Source organism: Helianthus annuus, chromosome 10, assembly GCF_002127325.2.
Source record: "Helianthus annuus cultivar XRQ/B chromosome 10, HanXRQr2.0-SUNRISE, whole genome shotgun sequence".
In the NCBI taxonomy this organism is placed as follows: domain Eukaryota; kingdom Viridiplantae; phylum Streptophyta; class Magnoliopsida; order Asterales; family Asteraceae; genus Helianthus; species Helianthus annuus.
The window spans coordinates 124,046,926-124,068,593 of NC_035442.2; the positions used below are offsets into that span (position 1 = coordinate 124,046,926).

General features: G+C 40.7%; 3 protein-coding genes across 3 annotated transcripts; all 3 read right to left on the bottom strand.

The window, feature by feature from the left end:
• Nucleotides 1–5,913: 5,913 nt before the first annotated feature.
• On the bottom strand, nt 5,914–6,681 carry LOC110881416. Its single transcript, XM_022129685.1, has one exon. The coding sequence runs from the start codon at nt 6,679–6,681 to the stop codon at nt 5,914–5,916; it is 768 nt and encodes a 255-aa protein (XP_021985377.1).
• Nucleotides 6,682–10,452: 3,771 nt separating this feature from the next.
• On the bottom strand, nt 10,453–13,628 carry LOC110884805 (receptor-like protein kinase 7). The gene is made up of 2 exons (XM_022132518.2): nt 11,028–13,628; nt 10,453–10,947 (listed from the first exon to the last, which is right to left on the bottom strand). The coding sequence occupies exons 1-2, from the start codon at nt 13,528–13,530 to the stop codon at nt 10,592–10,594; spliced, it is 2,859 nt and encodes a 952-aa protein (XP_021988210.1). The 5' UTR covers nt 13,531–13,628; the 3' UTR covers nt 10,453–10,591.
• A 2,962-nt stretch (nt 13,629–16,590) lies between these two features.
• Nucleotides 16,591–19,615, bottom strand: LOC110884804. Its single transcript, XM_022132517.2, has 3 exons — nt 19,375–19,615; nt 18,219–18,569; nt 16,591–17,492 (listed from the first exon to the last, which is right to left on the bottom strand). The coding sequence occupies exons 1-3, from the start codon at nt 19,489–19,491 to the stop codon at nt 16,686–16,688; spliced, it is 1,275 nt and encodes a 424-aa protein (XP_021988209.1). The 5' UTR covers nt 19,492–19,615; the 3' UTR covers nt 16,591–16,685.
• Nucleotides 19,616–21,668: the final 2,053 nt, after the last annotated feature.

Here is a 21,668-nt window from a genome sequence, read left to right on the forward strand (position 1 = left end):
AATGCGCCCTGCCACATAGTAGGCGCCGTCTTCTTTTTGCTCTAACTGTTGTCTTGATCCTCGCAGGGACTCAGCCCTGATGTTTTCCGGTTTCAGAGCTTCAATCTGAGCACTTCGAATCTGGGTAGGGAGACTAGACTGGATGGTAAGTTGTAATGCTCGCACGCGCCTTGGTATAGTGTCCTTTCGGCTGAGGGCGTCTGCCACGACATTGGCCTTGCCCGGATGATACTTGATGGCGCATTCATAATCATTCAGAAGTTCGACCCACCAGCGTTGTCGCATGTTTAATTCCTTCTGCTTAAAGATATGCTCGAGACTCCTGTGATCGGTGTAAATGGTGCACTTGGTACCGTACAGGTAATGTCTCCATATCTTAAGCGCAAATATCACTGCTCCCAGCTCCAAGTCGTGTGTTGTGTAGTTCCTTTCATGCGTCTTAAGTTGTCGAGAGGCGTAAGCAATAACTTTCTCGCGTTGCATCAGCACGCAACCGAGTCCATGAATAGACGCATCGCAGTAGACCACCAAGTCGTCAGTGCCTTCAGGTAACGAGAGAATAGGAGCACTGCAGAGGTTATCCTTAAGCCTCTGAAAAGCAGATTCCTGTGCTTCATTCCACTTGTAGGTGACGCCTTTCTGAGTGAGTGTAGTGAGGGGTTGTGCAATCTTTGAGAATCCCTGAATAAATCTGCGGTAGTAACCTGCCAATCCCAAGAATTGGCGAACTTCAGTCGGAGTCTTAGGGGTAGGCCAATTCTTTATAGAGTCGATCTTAGCTGGGTCGACGTGGATTCCATCCTTGTTAACCACGTGCCCAAGGAAATGGACTTCTCGAAGCCAGAAGTCGCATTTCGAGAACTTGGCATACAGTTGCTCGTTGCGAAGGAGTTCGAGGATAAGTCGTAGGTGCTGTTCATGCTCTTCCTGACTTTTCGAGTAGATCAGGATGTCGTCTATAAACACAATCACGAATTTGTCGAGGTAGGGTTTGCATACCCGGTTCATGAGATCCATGAATACTGCAGGGGCGTTGGTCATTCCAAAGGGCATAACGAGGAATTCATAATGACCATAACGAGTTCTGAATGCGGTTTTGGAAATATCTTCGCTACGGACCCTTAACTGATGGTAGCCTGATCGCAGGTCAATCTTAGAATAGTAGCTTGATCCTTGCAATTGATCAAACAAATCGTCGATTCGAGGGAGAGGGTAACGATTCTTGATGGTAACCTTGTTCAACTCACGATAGTCTATGCACATTCGGAACGTGCCATCCTTCTTCTTAACAAAGAGTACCGGTGCTCCCCAGGGTGATGAACTAGGGCGGATAAACCCTTTATCCAAAAGTTCCTGTAGTTGAGTAGAGAGTTCCTTCAATTCTGCGGGGGCTAGTCGATAAGGTGCACGAGCTATAGGCGCTGCTCCGGGAGCTAGCTCGATTTGGAATTCGACCTGACGGTGGGGAGGGAGTCCAGGTAATTCCTCAGGAAATACCTCGGGGTAGTCACGCACTACTGGAAAGTCTTCAATCCTCTTTTCCTTTTCCTGCGTGCTGGTAACAAGTGCTAAGATAGCGGTGTGCCCTTTTCGTAAGCACTTCTGGGCTTTCATGAACGAGATAACGCCGGAGACTTCTCCGCTTTTGCCACCTTGTACAATGAGGGGTTTGTCAGAACGGCGAGGAATACGAACTGCTTTCTCTTGACAGAGGATCTCAGCACGATGCTTGGATAACCAATCCATACCAATAACGACGTCGAAGCTTCCAAGAGTAACAGGGAAAAGGTCGATACTAAATGTCTGACCAGACAACTCTAGTTTGCAGCCCTTGACAACGTGTGAGGCCTCGATGTTTCTACCATTAGCTAACTCGACGATATGAGGAGAACTTAGTAATGAAAGCGGACGCTTAAGCTTCTTACTAATACGTAGGGATACATAACTAGCATCGGCACCGGAATCAAATAACACAGAAACATAACGATCATCGAGTAGGAACTTACCCGCCACGACATTGGGGTCATTCCTTGCTTCACCAGCTCCAATCACGAAAGCTCTTCCTCTAGCACCATTCCCAGCATTGTTGTTCTGATTGTTGTTCCCAGCTCCCTGATTATTGTTGCGGTTCTGATTCAGTTCAGGGCAATCCTTCTTAAAGTGCCCCTCAGCTCCACACTTAAAACATGCCCGGTTGTTTCCCTGCTGCTGTTGCTGTTGGGGTTGTTGCTGATTCTGTCTGGCTGGGAACTGACTTCTACAATCCTTGGCCTCATGCCCCATTTTGTTACATCGCTGACACTGGCCCTTCACACACTGCCCGCTGTGATGTCGATTGCACTTGTTGCACTTGGGGTGGTTTCCACGATAGCCACCCTGTTGTTGAGCGCCCTTGTTGTTTTCGGTTTTCCTTTGCTGTGCTGGGGCCTGAGTGGGGTTAGCATCCTTGCTTTGACTTCCTTCCCACTTACGCTTGCTGTCACTAGAAGTTCCGACGGTAGCACTGATCCTTTTGGGCAACCGGCCCTCTTCTACGGCTTGATCAGTGAGTTTGTGAGCAAGTCGAACAATCGGCTGAATGGTAGTGTGGTTGGCTGAAGTTACATGGCTTCGAATTTCAGGAGCCAAACCCTTGATGTACAGTTCGATCCTTCGGTACATTGGTCGTGACATGTTCGGGCAGAGAGCAGCATAGTCATTGGACAACTTGGTGTAGGTTTCAATCTCTGACCCAACCATCTTGAGCTCATAGTACTCGTTCTCAAGCTTGTGAATGTCATCCCGGTGACAGTATTCATCCTTAATCATATCCTTGAAATCCTCCCACGCAGTAGCATTTGCAGTTTCCAACCCAAATATCTGAATCTGCGCCTTCCACCAAGAAAGCGCGCTTCCTTCAAGCGTAGCAGTAGCAAACTTCACCCAGTTCGCAGGGGGACACTCGCAAACAGCAAAAACAGCTTCAATTTTCTCAATCCAATGTAGAAGACCTATGGCACCCTCAGTGCCGTTGAAAGGGAGAGGCTTGCAATCCATGAAAGTTTTGAAAGTACACACTGGTGGTTGCGCAGGTGCATGCTGACCTGTTCGTGAGAAGCGAAGCGTATAGGTTTAGAGGCGAAAAGTCGATGTGGCGGTAGGATCTAAACATCCTAAAACAACGAGCTTACCTATAGGGTGAGCTGCAAAGGCCGCAGCCACTGTGTTGAGCAGGTTAGTGAACTGAGCCTGCGTCATGTTAATGTTTCCCCTTCCACGTCCACTCATTGTCTTCATAACCAGAAAACACAGTATGAGTGTGATGTCGTAGTGTAGCGAGAATGAGATAGAAGGGAGAGGTGTATCTATCTAGTTTAGGCACACTAGTACGTATAGCATAACAGGAAACATAAAGCAAACAAGTAAACACTGGTCCGAGCTATGAGGTCAAATGTGTCGAGCCTTGCACTTGGAGTGTAGTGTCGTTACGAGTCACGGGTTATAGTCTGGTTTTCTCCAAAAAGATCTTCCCCTTTTTAAAACCAAGTTCACTATAACCAATGGCTCTGATACCAATCTGTCACACCCCCAAAATCCACCTGCGGATAACACCCGCTTCGAGGGCGTGACCGACCAGGATCCAGCCACCAATTATACCGAATACTTAAGTTGATAACAAGAGTAATACTTACTATGCATAAGCTTAGCAAATATTAAGTTCAGAGTTTAAGGTTTTAAGTTCCAAAACAGTATTAAGTAGCGGAAGCATAAGTACGGTAGTTTAAAACAAAGTTCATGATTCAAAATAAGGTAACACCCAACACAAGGGTGAACAGACACTACACGTTCCCAAGCTGCAAGCTCCATCGTCACTGGTTACCTGCAAAGCATGCAGTAAGGGGTCAACAATAATGCTGAGTGAGTTCACTAGTTGTCCAGTTTTAATTACCAAAAACTTTGTTTCACCGGTTAATTTATCCGTTTATACATGCCCTGGGGAGCTACCCCAAAAGTTAGCGACTAAACTGTTTTTCCAATACCGAACACTAGGTAACCGTTGCGTATCCGCAGGATGCCCCGATGTCAATGTTCTATCATCATTGACGGATTTCTGAGTACATTAGTTCACGCCCGTCCCAAACCAGGGCACGGTGTGAGGCTGGTAAACACCTAAATAGCGCTATCAACTAATAACCCGTTCGCCTAACCCGGCGACTAATCGGTATTTGTAGTAGGGACTTGAGTGATAGAGTTTCGTTTAGTGCCGTTAGTTGCAATCCGTATAAACAGTAATTAACCAAAAGGTTTCCCAATACCCGGGAAGGAAAAGTAAGTTTTGTTCCCAATAACTAGGGAAGGTATGTAAATGGTATCCCCTTTTTACCAGGGGATAGGGTTGTTAGTCTCGTGTCCCAAACCACCGGGACGCATGCTTTTAAGTTGTGAACTCACCTTGGGTTGCTCGGTATGTTTAGGTTACTTGTCAATCACGTTGGTCACCACGTCCTAACATGGTTACCGGCATGGGTCAGGTTCGGTGTACAAGCATTCACGTAAAAACTTACACATAACTAGCACGTATCAAGCATATAAGTAAACAGTGGGTTACTGGGCCGGCCTAAGTAATTAAACAGTCAACAGCAACACATAATCCAGTCAACAGTAGCCCAAGTTAAACACAGAATGGCCCAATAACCAAAATGGACAGCCCACTCGCAACTAGCTGGTCTCGAGTCGCAACCAGGTGGTCTCGGCTTGTCACGCTGTGGTTGCGAGTCGTAACCGTGGTCTCGAGTCATCATGCTGTGGTTGCGAGTCGCAACCAACGTAGTCTCGAGTCGCAATCACGTGGTTTCGACTTGTCATGCTTTGGTTGCGAGTCGCAACGGTGCGGTTTCGAGTCGGAAGGCTGTCGTTGCGAGTCGTAATCTGTCACTTTCATATATACGTGATGATGCAGGTATGACAGTCCAAATAGTACCAAGAATTCAGGCCCATTTTAGGAAACTACCAATAAGGTTTCACTAACACTTTGCCAAAGCTGAATACTAGTAAAGATAGATCAAACTTTGCCATTTTTTTACATCTTCAAGTCATATTCAAACAAGTTCATCCTATCTTCATATTTTTCTAGGGTTTTCACCATAACAAATCACACATTTATGAACCAAAATTTACATATTTACAACAAGATCATGATGCAAAATAAGAAATCATGCATTATATATCCGAAATCTCATATTTAACAACATCATTTTTGCAAGAACAATGAAGCATTCACTTTATAATCTTGAACATAGTTTTGGTTGGCATGAACATTCCTACACTACCATTTCTAAACATGTAACCACATAGTGTCAAACTTTTACAAATCAACCTAAAAGTCATACCAAAAACTACTAACCAAACATTTCTAGTTCATTTAACCCACATAAATCTTATACACAAAAGATAGCACTAACCGGTTATGAAAGGAGGGGCCGAAAACAAAGAAAAGAGAACCGAGAAGATGGAATGTCCGAGTGATAGTCTTGACCGAGTTTCTTGTCCGGGATCTTTGCTTGAACCGAAAAATAGGAAGAGATTGGGGTGTGTTGTTGAGGGTTTCTAGTTGAGAGAGTTTGAGGAGTGTTTGTGTGTGTAAAAATGGAAGAAGTGGGGAAAGGTGGGATATATACAAGGGGATGTTTCGGGTTGGGCTTGGGGTTTCGGCCCAAGCCGGTTTCGGCTCAACGGCCCACTCGAGACCGAGTGGCCCACTCGCAACCGCCCGGTTGCGAGTCATGGTCTCGGGTCGTGGTTTCGGCTCTCGTTCATATATATATATAATACATACATTCATCACCTATCATGCACAAAGGTCACGTTTTCATTTAATAATATTTATATACACACGAAATATTACAAGGTGATCGTTCGGAAAAACCTCGAGTGTCACATTGGTCTCCTTTTACTATCAAAACCTTGGCTAGCCTTAGAGATAAATGAAACACTCTGATTTTTAGATCCATTACTAGATAACCTATGTGACTCTTCCCTAGATACAATAGAGAAGGCCACTTTAACAGAAGGAAATGGTTGTCTTGTCAAAATATTGGTTCTCACAGGCTGATATACATCATCAAGACCCATGAGAAACTGTATTAGTTTTATAAGTGTTGAAAAATCATTATAATCTTTTGCAGCTTGACAAGAACATGAAGGCAGATGAAGCATAGCATCAAACTGCTTCCACATTGTTGTCAGCCTGTTATAATACTCAGCCACAGTGCTACCATTTTGTGAAATGCAATTGATCTTTTTATACAAGTCATAGACAACAGAACCATTAACCTTATAAAATGACTCTTTTAAATCAGTCCAGACTTCAGAAGCTAACTTAGAAAACACTTGACCAAGAAAAAGTTCTTCAGAAATTGAGTTTAATAACCAAGTTAATACGACAAAGTTGCATCTATCCCATTGGGTTGCCAAAACAACATTATCTTTAGGTTTTTCAACTTTTCCATCTATAAAACCATATTTATTTTTTGCTTCTAAAGCCAACTTCATAGCACTAGACCACACAACATAGTTATCAGTTCCTTTAAGTTTGATGCTAACAATGGTCAAACTACTAGAGTCACTAGGATGTAAGTACAATGGATCTCCTATATCAAGTTTACTAATCAAAGTCTGTGAAGTACCTTCACTGTCACCCATGATAACAAATGCACAAAATACACAACAGAAAGCAAAGACAAACAGCAGTTATCAACAGATAACACACAAAGAACCAGATAGAACAGACAAAAAACCTAAGGCGAAGCTGAGTCAGGGACCAGATTCCAGGTTCATCACTCACAGGTGCCTGGACAAGCCTTTACTCAGGAGCCGAAACTAACCCTAGCAACCCTAAACACACAAACAGGTGAAAAAAAATTGAACACAAAAATCAGAACAGACAAACAATAAAACAACCAAACAGAAAGGACTATGCACAATTAACACGAAGACTCGATCAAGGCCGGCCCGACTAGTCCGGTAAACAGAATGCCTAGACTCAGATTAATATGATGCAAAAAAAAATATAAGAACAAGATATAGAGACAGGAATGATCTTACAGAGGGTGCACAAGCCACAACAAATATCAGATCTGTAGTTTTCGAGAACTACAATATCTGCTATGCAGAAAACCAAATATCACTACCGGTTAGTTTGCCCTAAAACCTTCAAGGGTTTTAGAGACCAACGCAGAGTGAAGATCCAGCAGAATAAGGAACCCTCACACGAAACAGGAAACCCTAAGTTAGGGTTTCAACGCACAGATCGGAACAAATACTCCCAAGATCAAGTCGATCTAAACCAACACCAGAATGATTCGCAAACCCTAGAACACCAGGAGCGAACCTAAACACAACAATAACAAACAAATCAGTAACGAACAGTGGAAACAACAGATCAGGAGCGATTATGCTCTGATACCATGTAAAAATGGTATGAACAACAGTAAATCAAGACAAACAGAATCACAACACCAGAAGTAGTGGCAAAACAGTGACGAAAAGTTTTTATTTCTTAGCCAACCCAAAAACGCCCAAACCGCCCTTGATCTTACAAAGTGTAAGATCTAAATGAACTGTACAAACAATACGCAATCAACTGATAATAATCAGTTGATTAAAAGGAAAGATACAACCAAAATATGAAGATCCACAAGATCTATGAACAAGATAGAAGATCACTAATACAAGATCTGCACAAATCTTCAATGAAGCTTCACCAGATCGATCACCAACATAGAGGAAACGAGAGAGAAGAAGCGTAACAAATAATGAAGGTTCTGGAACCCTAGCTGCACACTGAACAAACTTATAGGATGTAACTTTTGAAGTTACACTTCAGCCCATAAGTATACGCATTGACCATTGAACCCCCTGGAATGATTCATTTATAACCCTGAACAATAACGTGAACTCAAGAATGGAACATAATCAGTTGTAACAACCAAAGACCAATAACAATAAGCCCATATATTTCCGTTCAGTAACAACCAGGCCCAACAGCCAAATGTAACAAGCCCAATAAATAAATTACATGATTAATGTATGAATTAATAAGAATGGATAAATGTAATGCATTACATTTTAACAAATAATGATATAATACTTAAAGCAATCTTTATTATTAGGGGTCCAAACGAGCCGAGCCCGAGCTCGACCAGGCTCGAGCTCGAGCTCGATTAACTTATGAGAGCTCGGCTCGATTCGAGCTTTGTTTTCAAAGCTCGAGCTCGGCTCGTTTGTGTTTTCTCAAGCTCGAGCTCGACTCGGGCTCGGCTCGTTTAATATCTATTAATTAGTATATTAAATAAAAATAATATAAATAATATACTTTTTAGGCTCGTGAGCTCGATAAGTGAAGCTCGGGCACGGGCTCGTTTACTAAATAAGCTTATTTTTAGGTTCGAGATCCGCTTGTAAACAAGTTTAAATAAGCTTGTCTCGACTTGGCTCGTTTACACTAAGGCTCGCTCGATAAGGCTCGACGAGCCTAACGAGCATCACATGCAAGGCTCGAGCTCGGGCTCGATAAACAAACGAGCTTTGTTTTGAGGCTCAAGCTCGGCTCGTTTCGAGCTTTTTCTTGAGCCGATCTCGAGTAGCTCGCGAGCCGCTCGGCTCGTTTGCACCCCTATTGCTAGAATAAAGACATACATTAAGTTAACAATTAACAAACAAAGTTAATAGAGGAAAATAATTATCATCATGAAGCTTATAGAAAATGCATGTCACGCCATATCACGGTACATCAAGAATAACCGTCATCAAGAATCATGAAGCACGTCGTGTACTATCGTTGCATACCATTAAATATTACAAGGACCCGAATCTGACGTTATAAATCGACAAAAGTTGCTATTTGCTTCATCGTCTACTGATGCTTGGAGAAGCATTCCTACAAACTCTAAATAATTAAAGTCCTTAACCATCAACCAGTGACAAAAAAATATATATATAAAACTATGATTAACATAATCAGTCTTCTGTAATAATTACCAATTAGCAGATAATAACTATAAACAAGTCCTGTGTCCGGACGATATCGGTTTATCAGGACCTTAAAGGGCCAAGCACAATAAAATGTCCCGACAGACCGACACAAGGAAATGAGCCATCGGTAATTTTGTATGGATTTACTAAAGATCTCAATAGTAAATAAACAAATTATGCAGCTTAATGCCCCACAAATATAGTTTTCGTTTCACAGAATAGAATGAAATCTGGATGGATTTGAAATTTAGATTCTATTTCTTATGTTGTTCGTTTCAACAAAGGAAGGAATTGGAATCTTAATTCGACTTTTCATCGTGATCGGTTAACAAAGTAATTAGAATTGGAATTGCAAATGAATTCCTTCAAATTTCTTAATATAAAGGAATTCAAAATCCTTCCAAATTTTGAAGGAATTCAAGTAAGTCATTGGAATCTTCGCCCGGTCAACCATGTCTAAAACGTCTCAACCCGAACTGCTCTGTCGCCAAACCGTGACGCCCCGACCTGGCCCGCCGCCGACCCGTGACGTCCCCACCTGCTCGCCACATACGCAACAATTCGACTCGACTAGTCCGCGCCGGCCCGCAACGTTTCGAGTGACCCGACCCAGCGTCGATTGGACATGTCTTAACGACCCGAAACGTCTCAACATGGCCCAAGCCGTTAACAACCCAAAACGTATCAAACCGACTAGGCCCATTAACGACCCGAAACGACTCAACCCGTTAACGTCTTAATTAGGCCCCCAACCCGTTAATGACTCGAAACGTCTCGACCGGACCCGTTAATGACCTAACCCGACCCGTTACTGACCCGGAATTCTTGACTCAACCCGACCCAGCCAGTTAGCAACTTGAAACGTCTCGAACTGAGCGACCCGTTAACAACCTGAAACGTTCCGACCCGTTAACAACCCGAAACGTCTCGATTCGACACGGCCCGTTAACGGCCCCAAACGTCTTGACCCGACCCAATCTGTTAATGATCCGAAACGTCCCGACCCGTTAACGACCTGAAACGGCTTGATGTGACCCAGCCCGTTACCGACCCGAAGCGTCTCGATCTGGCCCAACGTGACGTGAAACGTCCCGATCCGACCCAGCCGTTACTGAACCGAACCGACAATATAATACTTCTGATTTGAAGAGCCAACCAAACCGAGTAACCGACAACGTTACCTGATTTCGTCTATCCTTCGTAGTTCATACTAGTCAAAGAATTATGTCACTGTATGTTAGGTTGAATGGTATATATAAAAACAAAAACAAAAACAGTACAAAGACACTTGTATAGTATTGACTTTTCTTGAGATTTTATTCACTTAACTTTTAATAAAATGTTTGAATAAGTTCATTGCTTTCTTATTCTACTTGACAAAAAAAGACAAGATATAATCTAAAGAAGTCCTTCATTATAAACCAGTGACAGAAACTGATAAACCATGACTAACATAATCAACCTTTTTATAGGGATTAATAATAAGCAAATAATCATTATAAACATGTTCATAGCTAATGAGTTCTAATTCTCTAACACGTGACATTTACAAAAATTTATTGTTTCGGGTATACAAAATTTAGTCCTTGACAATATCGCCGATGACTATATCGATAGGTGAACGAGGCTCAATGTGTTCCAACATTTGCACGACGGTTTTCATCGACGGTCTTTGTGCAGGGAACTGCATGGTGCAACGTATTGCAATGGTCAATACTTTACTTGCGTCTCTTTTGGACTCGTCTGAAATATTCGGGTCAACTAACCCAATCATGTCTTCCTTGTTCCTCATCTCATCATGAACCCAACGCACGATATCTTTATTTTCACCGAACTCGGGTTCCACTGGCTTTCTCCTGGTTACGAGCTCCATTAGCACAACTCCAAAGCTATAGATGTCACTTTTCTCGGTCACATTGAAAGTGTATCCGTATTCTACAAGTTTACAGGCACACAATTATTCAACTATAACAAAATATTGTCAAGAAAAAGATGCTTGAGGGGTAGAGACTTACCGGGGGCGATGTAACCATATGTTCCCGCTATAACGTGCGAAGAATTTGTGACCTTATTTGTTTGCATAATCTTTGCAAGCCCAAAATCAGCTATTTTCGGCTTCATTTCCTCATCTAATAAAATATTACTCGATTTCACATCTCGGTGTATCACGGGTCGATCACACCCGTGATGTAGGTACTCTAGTCCCTTTGCGGCCCCCATCGCAATCTTGTATCGGACATTCCAATCCATTTCAGCCTTTTTATATGTATGTAATCGATCCCATAAACTACCATTAGGCATGTACTCGTAAACAAGTAGATTCGAGTCGTCATTAGTAATGCTACAATACAACTTCACCACATTTACATGTCGAATCGAACTTAAAGTGGCCACTTCGGCATCATACTCCGGCCACCGGCATTTCTTTTTTGGTAATATCGTTGCACTACTCGAGTAACTTCTAGGATCACCGGAGTCTAGACCCGACCTCCACATATGTTTAACGGCCAACTTCTTCCCACACCCTAATTCGACTTTATAGACATTACCCGAGCCACCTTTTCCAATCAAATTGCGCGGTATGAGAGATCCGAGTATCTCACCTTCATCGAAACTAATGACATGAAACTGTTTCATATCCCACGAAAAACCTCGATTCGTTAGATTGTCGCAATCTTTCGCCCTCGACTTTACGAGGACAAAGCATGCTACCGAAAACACCAACATGAATGCACCCGCGATGAAGCAATACTTCGCAACTCCTAACCCGCTAGAGCGATGGGAAACCGATGAACACTGTCGGAGACTTTTACCATTATCGGCACACAACCCTGGATTCCCGGCAAAACTACCATCATACGCCTCCGCCAATAAAGACTCCGGCACCCGCCCAACCAACATATTGTTCGACAAATCAATAAGGCTCAACTTCAACGACGACAAACTTGCCGGAATTACACCGGAAAGTTTGTTGTCGGACACATTTAATGAGTTTAAACCCCGTAACGAACCCAGACTAGCCGGAATGTCCCCGGAGAGTGAATTTCCGGCGAGGTTTATATCATTTAAAGAAACACATGAACCAATAGATTGCGGAATCCCACCGGAAAACAAATTACCTTCCAAATGCAGACTGTTTAGGCTCTTCAACTCACCAATTCTCACCGGAATCCCACCGGAAAACTGATTATACATCAATTCCATTTCCACCAAAGACGAAACGTTCGATATCTCCTCCGGTAGCTCACCCGAAAGCCGATTGTTCGATACAAAAAGCTGTGCTAACGACTTTGCTTCACCAATATTACCCGTCACCGGACCCTCAAACTGATTCATGGCAAGATCAATCAGTTTTAACCGCGGCAAACTCCAAATCCCAACCGGTATTCTACCCGATAGCGAGTTATTGCTCACTCGCAATCGTTCCAACGACGAACAATTCGCATAATTCTCCGGCAACCCACCAGTGAAATTGTTTTGCAGCATCAAAATATCATAAATCTTCCCATTTTTACACATATCCGGTGGGATTTTACCCGTTAAGAAGTTTTCCGATACATCAATGTATTCGAAATCCGCCCATGATCCTATCTTCTCCGGCAGTTCTCCGGTGAACCTGTTATTGTATATTGAAAACTGTTGTAACAACCTGAATTCTCCAAACTCCACCGGAATTTCACCAGAAAAATTATTCTCAAACAGTTGTAAAGATGTTATACTTCTCAAACTTCTTAACTCAGAAAGATCACCTTCCAAACTGTTATTCGAAACATCGAGTTTCGAAAGCATGGGCAGGTTTCCAAACCCAGTCGGGAAAATCCCAGACAAACGATTATCATAAAGCTCGAGCACTTGTAAATTAACGAGTTTCGTAATCCCTGTTGGGATTTCCCCAACCAGGAAGTTATCAGAAAGCTCGAGTCGTTGTAACGACTCGAGCTTTCTGATATCCTCAGGGATAGTACCCTCAATGCTGCAGTTTGTCAGATAAAGCGTCTGCAGCATCCTGAGGTTTAATATCTCCAAAGGAAATGGAGATATATCAAAAGGGTTATCTCCTAAGCTCAAGTGAGTTAAACTAGTTAGTTTAACAAGTGATTTCCATGGGAATTGTCCAGTGAAAGAGTTGTTTTCGAGACCAAGATGCTTCAAACTTGTGCAGTGTGATAAGTTGGAACTAATAGTTCCATGCAAAAGATTTGATCCAAGTGAGACTTTTTGAAGCGACTTGAGAGAACAAGTTAAACCGAAGTCAACTGTTCCCACGAGTCGCTGTTCCGAAAGATTGATCTCTTTGACATTGTTCGCGCGGTCGCAGACGATTCCGGTGAAGTTACAAACCGGGTTGTGTTCAGTCCATGATGTGAAAATTTTTGTGTTTGAGTTTGATAAATTTGTTTTGAATTTGAGGAGGATTTGAAGTGGGTTAGATTGGGAGGATGAGGGGATGATCATGATGATGATGATGGTTAGAGATAGGAGGAGGATGTGGGTACTGGAGATTGATGCCGGCGACATCCCGATGGCCGGAAAAAGATGTGAGAAAGTATCAAAGTTGGTGTGTTTAATTTTGGGTCAAAATATGTGGGTGGAAGTGTGGAAGTGAAGTGGGGGACAGTTTTATATACCAGAAGGTGAGCTTTGATATATAGGTTTTTGGTATTATTATTGGAAAATCACCGTCCAGTGTTGACGGAACCCAAGCACGTGGGCGGTCTGGTTTACATACGCCAATACGGAATTTGGGTTCTATAAAATGGATCCATGCAACACAACTTCATGGAGCCTTCTCCTTTAGTTTTCTTTCTGTTTTTAAATGGTTAACCAAACTTGCATTAACATAAGAGAGTGATAAAAATTTGAAAAGAAACAAAAACATGTTGTTTGGTAGTGCTTTGTTATTCGTTCAAAGAAAAGTAATATTTTGTTATTTGTTTATTTGCATATCTTCATCAATCAACATCTAATTATTTAATTTCATGTTTTAATAATGCGTATAGTATAATATAGTTTGACGAATTTGCAATTAACTAATTGGAATCATATTTTTTTTAAACGGCAAACGAATCCTTTAAATGGGCTACTGGCGAAATTCGCCACATCAGGATACACTCGCCTCCGAACCGTGGAAAACCCTCACCTAGGGCCGAAGTCCGTGAACACTCACCCGAAGACACGACAGTATACGGTGAGGTAAAACCCGCTCAGCTCAAGAATCAAACTAGCGATCTACGCCTACTCGCCTAGTCTCCCATCATCACCAGGTGTCGCAGAAAATAATGGGGAGCATTGGCGAAGTATGGAAGGGGCGGGGAGGGGCGCCCGACCCCCCGAACTTTTCGCTCATTAGTGTTATATAAGTAGTTTTCGTATAGAAATTTTTTGGTACACACGTTTTCGACCCCCCCCCCCCCCCCGTTCTATAGAAATTTTTTGGTATATACGTTTTCGACCCCCCGTTATTCGGGTCAAGCTTCGCCACTGATGGGGAGAGCAGGAATCGAAATTGAGTCCCTTAGAACACCAAATCTCTCCCTTACAACTCCACCACCACATCATTGGCAGATTGGAATCATATCTAAAGGATTGATTTTGAACATAAAATAATGTTTTGTTACGCAACAACTTACCTTATCATGGCATACAATCTTGAATGCTTTATATGATAAACAAAATCTTTGTTTTTAACTCGACTTTGTTTGTTAAATACGTATATTTTGGATTAGGCTTAACACTTGGGATTAAATATGGGTAGTAGTTTCAACTCATACGTATATTTTGGATTAGGCTCAACACTTGGGATTAAATATGGGTAGTAGTTTCAACTCATTAGATTACGACTTCCTCGTTATATATCATGACAACCACTCTAAAGACCATATCTTCTTGGAATAGTGATAAATGAGTTTTTTCACTCGTTTATTCAGATGTTGGTGGCAATGACATAATGTGTGTCAAGTTAGTATGAGCTTGTTGAGGAAAAAACATGTTAGAATTGAGACTATCATAAAACATTTCTTTAATTCGGACCGTTGTCAGCCAATATGTCAAAGTTAAGAATTCTTGAAATCTAATTTTCCTCTAAAATTTACATTTCCCTTAACTAAATTCATAAACTGATGCTTTTCTATAAATAATGTTTTCTTCTCAACCGACGATAATTCAAAGGATACCACTTATGTTTTCTTCCAAAGACCCCAACATTTTCGCAATATTTTTTATGATTTCGACAACCAGAAGGTCACCTGTTTCTTTACATTAGCATACCTTGCACACATACACATATTAAATGATGTACAGAGTTTTTTTTTCTTTTTACAATATCATCATGCACTATATTGACTTGATCGTCAAAGAATCTGGCTTAAGATTACCTTATAACGTGTTCTTTACATGTTGTTTCCCACTGGCGAAGCACCCCTGGCCCTCCGATTTTTCGCTCGTAATGTTAATTTTACTGGAAATTTCCGAAATTTCTTTTGTTAGTGTAAAATGTTGGATTTTTTACGACCCACCGATTTAGATTTTGAGAATCTGGACCCCACTGAGTTTTCGATTAAGCTCCGCCAATGTTGTTTCCTGAGTTGATCACCGACGTCATCAAGACCCGATTACCAGCATTATATACCTTTTCCTAACTTGTTTTTATTATTTGTTCACTCAACAAAGCTGGCGAAGTCATTTTCTAAACAATGAGCAGACAAAACAATATTGTTAGGTGATACTTTCTCCCAACAAATTGTAAAAATAATTTTATTAATCAACATTTAACAATTCGTTTTTTAATTCCATTTATGATAATTCAAATAAGAAATTGATTTATGATCTTAATTTGGGTTTGTATAAATCAATCCAGGCCCACGCTGATAACTGCTCCATAATTTGGGGTTTTATGCCTTCAGAAACACACACACATCTTGCTATTAAAGTCTAAAGTTAACATGTTTGGTATCTAGTTCTACCGGTTTATATATTATTGAATTAGTTAACTAATTTTATTAATTCATTTAACAAATTAACTGTATCTAAGGGTGTAAACGAGCCTAGCAGCTCATGAGCTACTCGTGATCATTTAAAAGCTCCAATTGAATCGACCTTAGCTCTATTCAACAACAATTATTACCATAATCAAAGTTTTAATACATTTCTGATCATGTAAAAGTCCAATGATTCTAGAGACAAAGTATGGTTCGGTAGACAGTAGCATGAACAGGCGCGACATGGCCTATCTTGTTCGACGAAAATGATAGTACTTAAAGCAATCTTTATTATTTAAATTATCACCAACACATCACTCATATATAACTGGATGTCGATACATGTTGAAATCCGCGTATACTAAATAAATGTAACGGTTTTCATATATGAAGTGAGGTATACGAACCACTATGACCAACTTTAAACTTTTATCACGAATCACAACACACTTATTTAGGTTGGATTTACCTCACTTCATATATGAAAACGTTACATATATTTAGTATACACGGATTTCAACATGTATCGACATCCAGTTATATATGAGTGATGTCCTCGTGATTTGTTTGTACGATGTTAAAAAGACTAGAACAGTTAAGATCATATCATAAGGTATTTGTATATATAACTTTTAAAAGCCGAGAACGATAAGCAAGAGGATTTGTTTAATATATGATCCATCACATATAGAAACTTTACAATGAGAATGGACTAAAAGGAGTATAAATAACAGGCACCTTTGACATACTTGTATTTCCGGTAGCAACACTCGGTGCTATGGTATGTTCCACAGGAACAGGATTAACCTGCATAATCCTCTCGGGTACAAACTTGTCACCGTCCACCTTAGCCAACACCTCAAAGTGCATTTTCACGGTTTCAGGCTTCGTTCGCCACTCGGGCAGCTGACCAAATTCAGACAGATCTCCGGTCAGCTTCCTCTCAACCCTAAATCCCATCTTAACAAACGTATGAGCCGACACATCTGCTTTCAATAACTTGAACGACCCCTCTTTACTGGCTTTTGAACCTAAAACCGAACCGAGCAGCCTCTCTAAACCGAGTAAGTTTGAGTGTGACCCGTTGACAGATGTAACCGGCCAGAATGTGGTGAACTGGTCAGGGGTGAGAAGAGTCGGGGCTTCTCCTTCAAGATCAATGGTTGAGAGTGCGGTTTTTGAAACCGAGGATAACTGAACGAGGCCAGGAGCCAGGCGTTTCAGCTTGAGCTTGTTTTTGGAAGAGGGTGATGACGGGGTCGGGGATGTGAGAGATGTGGGGCCCACAATACGGAGAGAGAGGAGTTGGTTTTGGGAGGTGGAAGCGTGTCGAAGACGTTCGGCTAGGGTTAGGAGACCGGAAGCAAAGCCGTTTTGGCTCTTGTTTAACGGAAGCGGAAGCTCGACTGGGTGGCGTAAGCTGACAGACCGTGCACCCTTGACGGTCACCACCGCACCATCAGACAGGATTACTTTCCTTAGCTCACCAGCATCAACGTCATGCTGCATACAATTGAATCAAATCTTTATATAAGTAAAAACACGATTTTATTAGGAGAGTAAAATGTCATTTTCATCCTTGAGGTTTGGCCAATTTTGAAACTTTCGCCCAAAGGTTTGTTTTTCCGCATCTAGATTCAAAAGGTTTGAAATCTTGCCATTTTCATCCAGCTCGTTAACTCCATTCATTTTCCTCCGTTAAGTCAGGGGTATTTTTGACTTTTTTGTTAACGTGAAGGGCAATTCGATCTTTTTCACTTTATGTACAAGATTTTAGCATAAAGTACAAGTATTTAAAATACCAAAGTGCCCTTTAAGTTGACAAAAAGACGAAAATACCCCCGACTTAACAGAGAAAAATGGATGGAGTTAACGAGCCAGATGAAAATGGCAAGATTTCAAACCTTTTGGATCCGGATGCGAAAAAACAAACCTTTGGACAAGAGTCGCAAAACTGGTCAACCCTCAGGGTCGAAAATGGCATTTTACTCTTATTATTAAATCAAATCTAGATATACGTAAAAATGGATAAAGAACTAACACGCTTGTGGTTAAATATCTATTCAGTATCTAGCATTACTATACAACATCAAACACATATAATAGGTAAATGTGGTTATCAAAAATCGCCATGGTAACACTAAATAACCGTATCAATCATGCAGAAAAATTGCCATGTATTGAGCTATATGAAGAAAATAAAACGCCATAAACAGAAAATAAACTTACAGGTAAAGAAAGTCTCATGTCTTTGGCATCCTGAATCCAGAGCTCCATGGGACCTGCGAGCTGAAACGGGGCCAAAACAGGCAACCTTTCACCTGTAACCTTCTTCTTTATTAGCCCTTTCTCGTCACCGGTGCTTCTTGCCTGGTCCTCCACTCGGAAAATAGGTAAATCCACATATTCCCATCTATGCACGTCTTCCAAAAGCTTAAATGGAAGAACTTTATCATCAATTTCCACATCAAACTCATATGCCACTGATCGACCCACTAACGCGTCTCGTGAATCAAAACCGGATATCTTAAGCTCCTCTGATTGAAGCCCTAATCCTTTGACAATAGCTTCTTTCAAATCCTAAAACACATGTAGTAAACGAACACACCATTATAAACCCTAACACATTATAAACATAAGCATAGACAATCTTTATCATAATCTGAGTGCACAGAAAAGTCCACCAACATAAAAGCTAACGCTTACACGCGCATGTTCGCTTAAATAATCAGATCAAATGCTCAGATAACCATTCAAGCTAAGACAAGGGGTCTACTCTAATTACTGTTATAGTAATCTCAAAAAGGAGTTTTCCAGCCAAAAACGTTTTTTTCCGGCGACCGGAGACTAACGGCATTAGGGTTATGTTAGTCAGGGTCCATTGGTGGCCAATATGTTAATAGTTGGGACTGCAGCCAGTGGTTATTTTTTAAGTTGGGACTGTTGTTGGTGGCCAACGACAAATAGTTGAAATTATTAAAATCCAATATTCCTAGTCATAATCTATACTATAATCAGTTTTACCGTAACACCTAAAATCACAATAATCACAAACAAGTTTAATATCAGGTCCAAAATTATAATCCTCTAGATTAGTTTGTTTTAAGGTTTCATCAACTTTCTAATAATTATAATCCTCTAAATTAGTTTTTTAAGGTTTCATCTATTTTCTAATAATAAATCAAACAACTGCAGATAAACACCAGCAAACAACTAATTAATCAGATCCAAATTCATTCAGCAACAATTACATATTTTTTAGGGCATCGTAAAATAAACAACGTGAATATCCAAAACAATCAATCATATTCATACGTATAATATCTGAAGCAAAAAAGAAACTCCAGTTTTATTAAAACCAATAGAATTTGTTGAAATTACTCACCGCGATGGCTTTAGGATGATGCTGATTGACGTCAGGCGTGGAGATCAAAGCATTTGAAGCGATAAATTGAACGACTAGAGCAAATAAGCAAACGTAATTTGAAACCCTAATTGCCATTGATGATGATGATCTGATTTACAATTGGGGGGAGATGATGATGATACTAGAAGAAGTTTCTATTTGATTTTATGTTTGCAGAATTTTAGGGGCTTTAAACGGTGTCGTTGTGAATATTATGGAGGTAAATGGGATGATGGTTCTAGAGAAGGGGGGAAGGGAATTGATGGTGAGTTGGTGACGTGGAATTCTGAATTCTATTGGTACACGTGGCATATGGATTTGCTGGGGAAAGATATAGTATCTTACGTGGCAAGAGGGTTGTTAGGTGTTAACGGTTAATTGGTCGGACACATGGACTCTGTTTAGAATATTAATTAATTGTTACTATTTAAAACAATTTAGTTTATTTCTCAAAATCCAAAAAAATAAGGTTGTCTTTTGTTTATACTCTTCCATGTGCGTTTCTAAGACAGAGATAAAGATTAAGGTGGTGTTTGTTTTCTCAAATACAAAAGATCTGCAGTCTATGGACCACATCTGTAAACGTCTGTATGAGAAGAGGTGGACCAAATGTCTGCAGAGTGTAATAAAAAGAGGAGTAAATTAAAAGTTTTGTCTTTTATGTTTACACCAAATTGCAGGCGCTGTCCTTTAGCGCAAAAGTTGACAAATTTTGTCCTTAATGTTGCAAAATCTTGCACGTTACGTCCTTTAGGCCAAACCCAGTTAGAAATCTCAGTTAAAAACTGTCATGTGCAATGCACATGAGGGTAAAATGGTAATTTCCCTCACCCTTACACTTTCCTTTCTTCAATGATTTAAACCTGCAATTTAGTTTTTATCACTCTGTATGCTTCTTTCTGGTAAACAAATTCACCATTAAAACCTCAATAAATAATGTATATATAAATCGAAGCTCGATGACTAACCTGAACTTGCAATGATCTGCCTCGAAAACCCACAAACATTTCATCACAAAAACCAAACCAAAAAAGCAACATTACATGATTACAGCACATACAACTAAATCCACAATTCTTAACAACAAATCATCAAAACCCATTAAAAGAAATCAATCAAAATTACCTTAGAACACAAATTAGCTCTTCTTGAAGGGTGAGACCCAATAAAAGGTTTAATCTTTACATGGGTTTTGTCTCTTAAAGCAATTCTTCCACAACACACAGGTGAATTAACTTGTAAAGATGATGCTTCCATGAATCTTGATCACTTTTCACCTCAAGATTACATCTTTTGATGTGGGCCTGTTTTAGGGCATGAATGTTTGATAATTGGGATTTGGGAATGATGTTGCAAATTGGGTTGGGGATTTTGAAGAAGAATGTAAAGTGTAAGGTCATCAGCCATCAACCCACCAAAATTCGCTCCAAACATATCCTAGATGAGAAGAAATCATATGCTTCAATTGTGGGTTTATGTTTGCTAAATATTCTAATCGGGTACTGGTCATGGTCATCGTCTATTAGAGAGAGAGAGAGAGAGAGAGAGAGAAGTGAGAGAGAGTGGGGGAGGTGGTAGATAGTGGTGTTGACAGTGGCGGTGGTAAGTGGGGTGGGGGCGGTGGTGGCTGGTGGCACCGGTGGTGGTTGGGTATAGAGAGAGATAGAGATAGAGTGGGGTGTTGGATGGTGGTTGCAGGGGTGGCCGGTGGGGATGGTGGTTGCAGTGGTGGATAACGGCTGAGGCAGTGGTTGATGGTGGTAGAGAACTAGAGATAGAGAGAGAGAGGCAGAGAGTAGTGAGGAGAGGAGAATCTGTATGACTTATATATATAAATAATAGCAATAATAATAGTATTTTTTTAATAACAATAATATTAAATATATAGGTAAAAAAGACAAAAGTACCCTTAAGTGACCAAACTTAACCAAAAAAATTAACTGGGTTTGGCCTAAAGGACGTAACGTGCAAGATTTTACAACATTAAGGACAAAACTTGTCAACTTTTGCGCTAAAGGACAGCGCCTGCAATTTGATGTAAACATAAAGGACAAAACTTATAATTTACTCTAAAAAGAGTGTTTGATTATCTCAACTCTTTACCCCACATCTGCAAACTTTTTTCCCTTTCTCTTATCCCAAACCCCTTTCTTCAACCAATTCAGCCATAACCCAAATCAAAATTGGGAAACATCGATTTAATTGATGACAAAAAAGGAAAATTTCAATTCAAACATCGATTTAAGTCTAGGTTTTAATCGATAGTCAATATA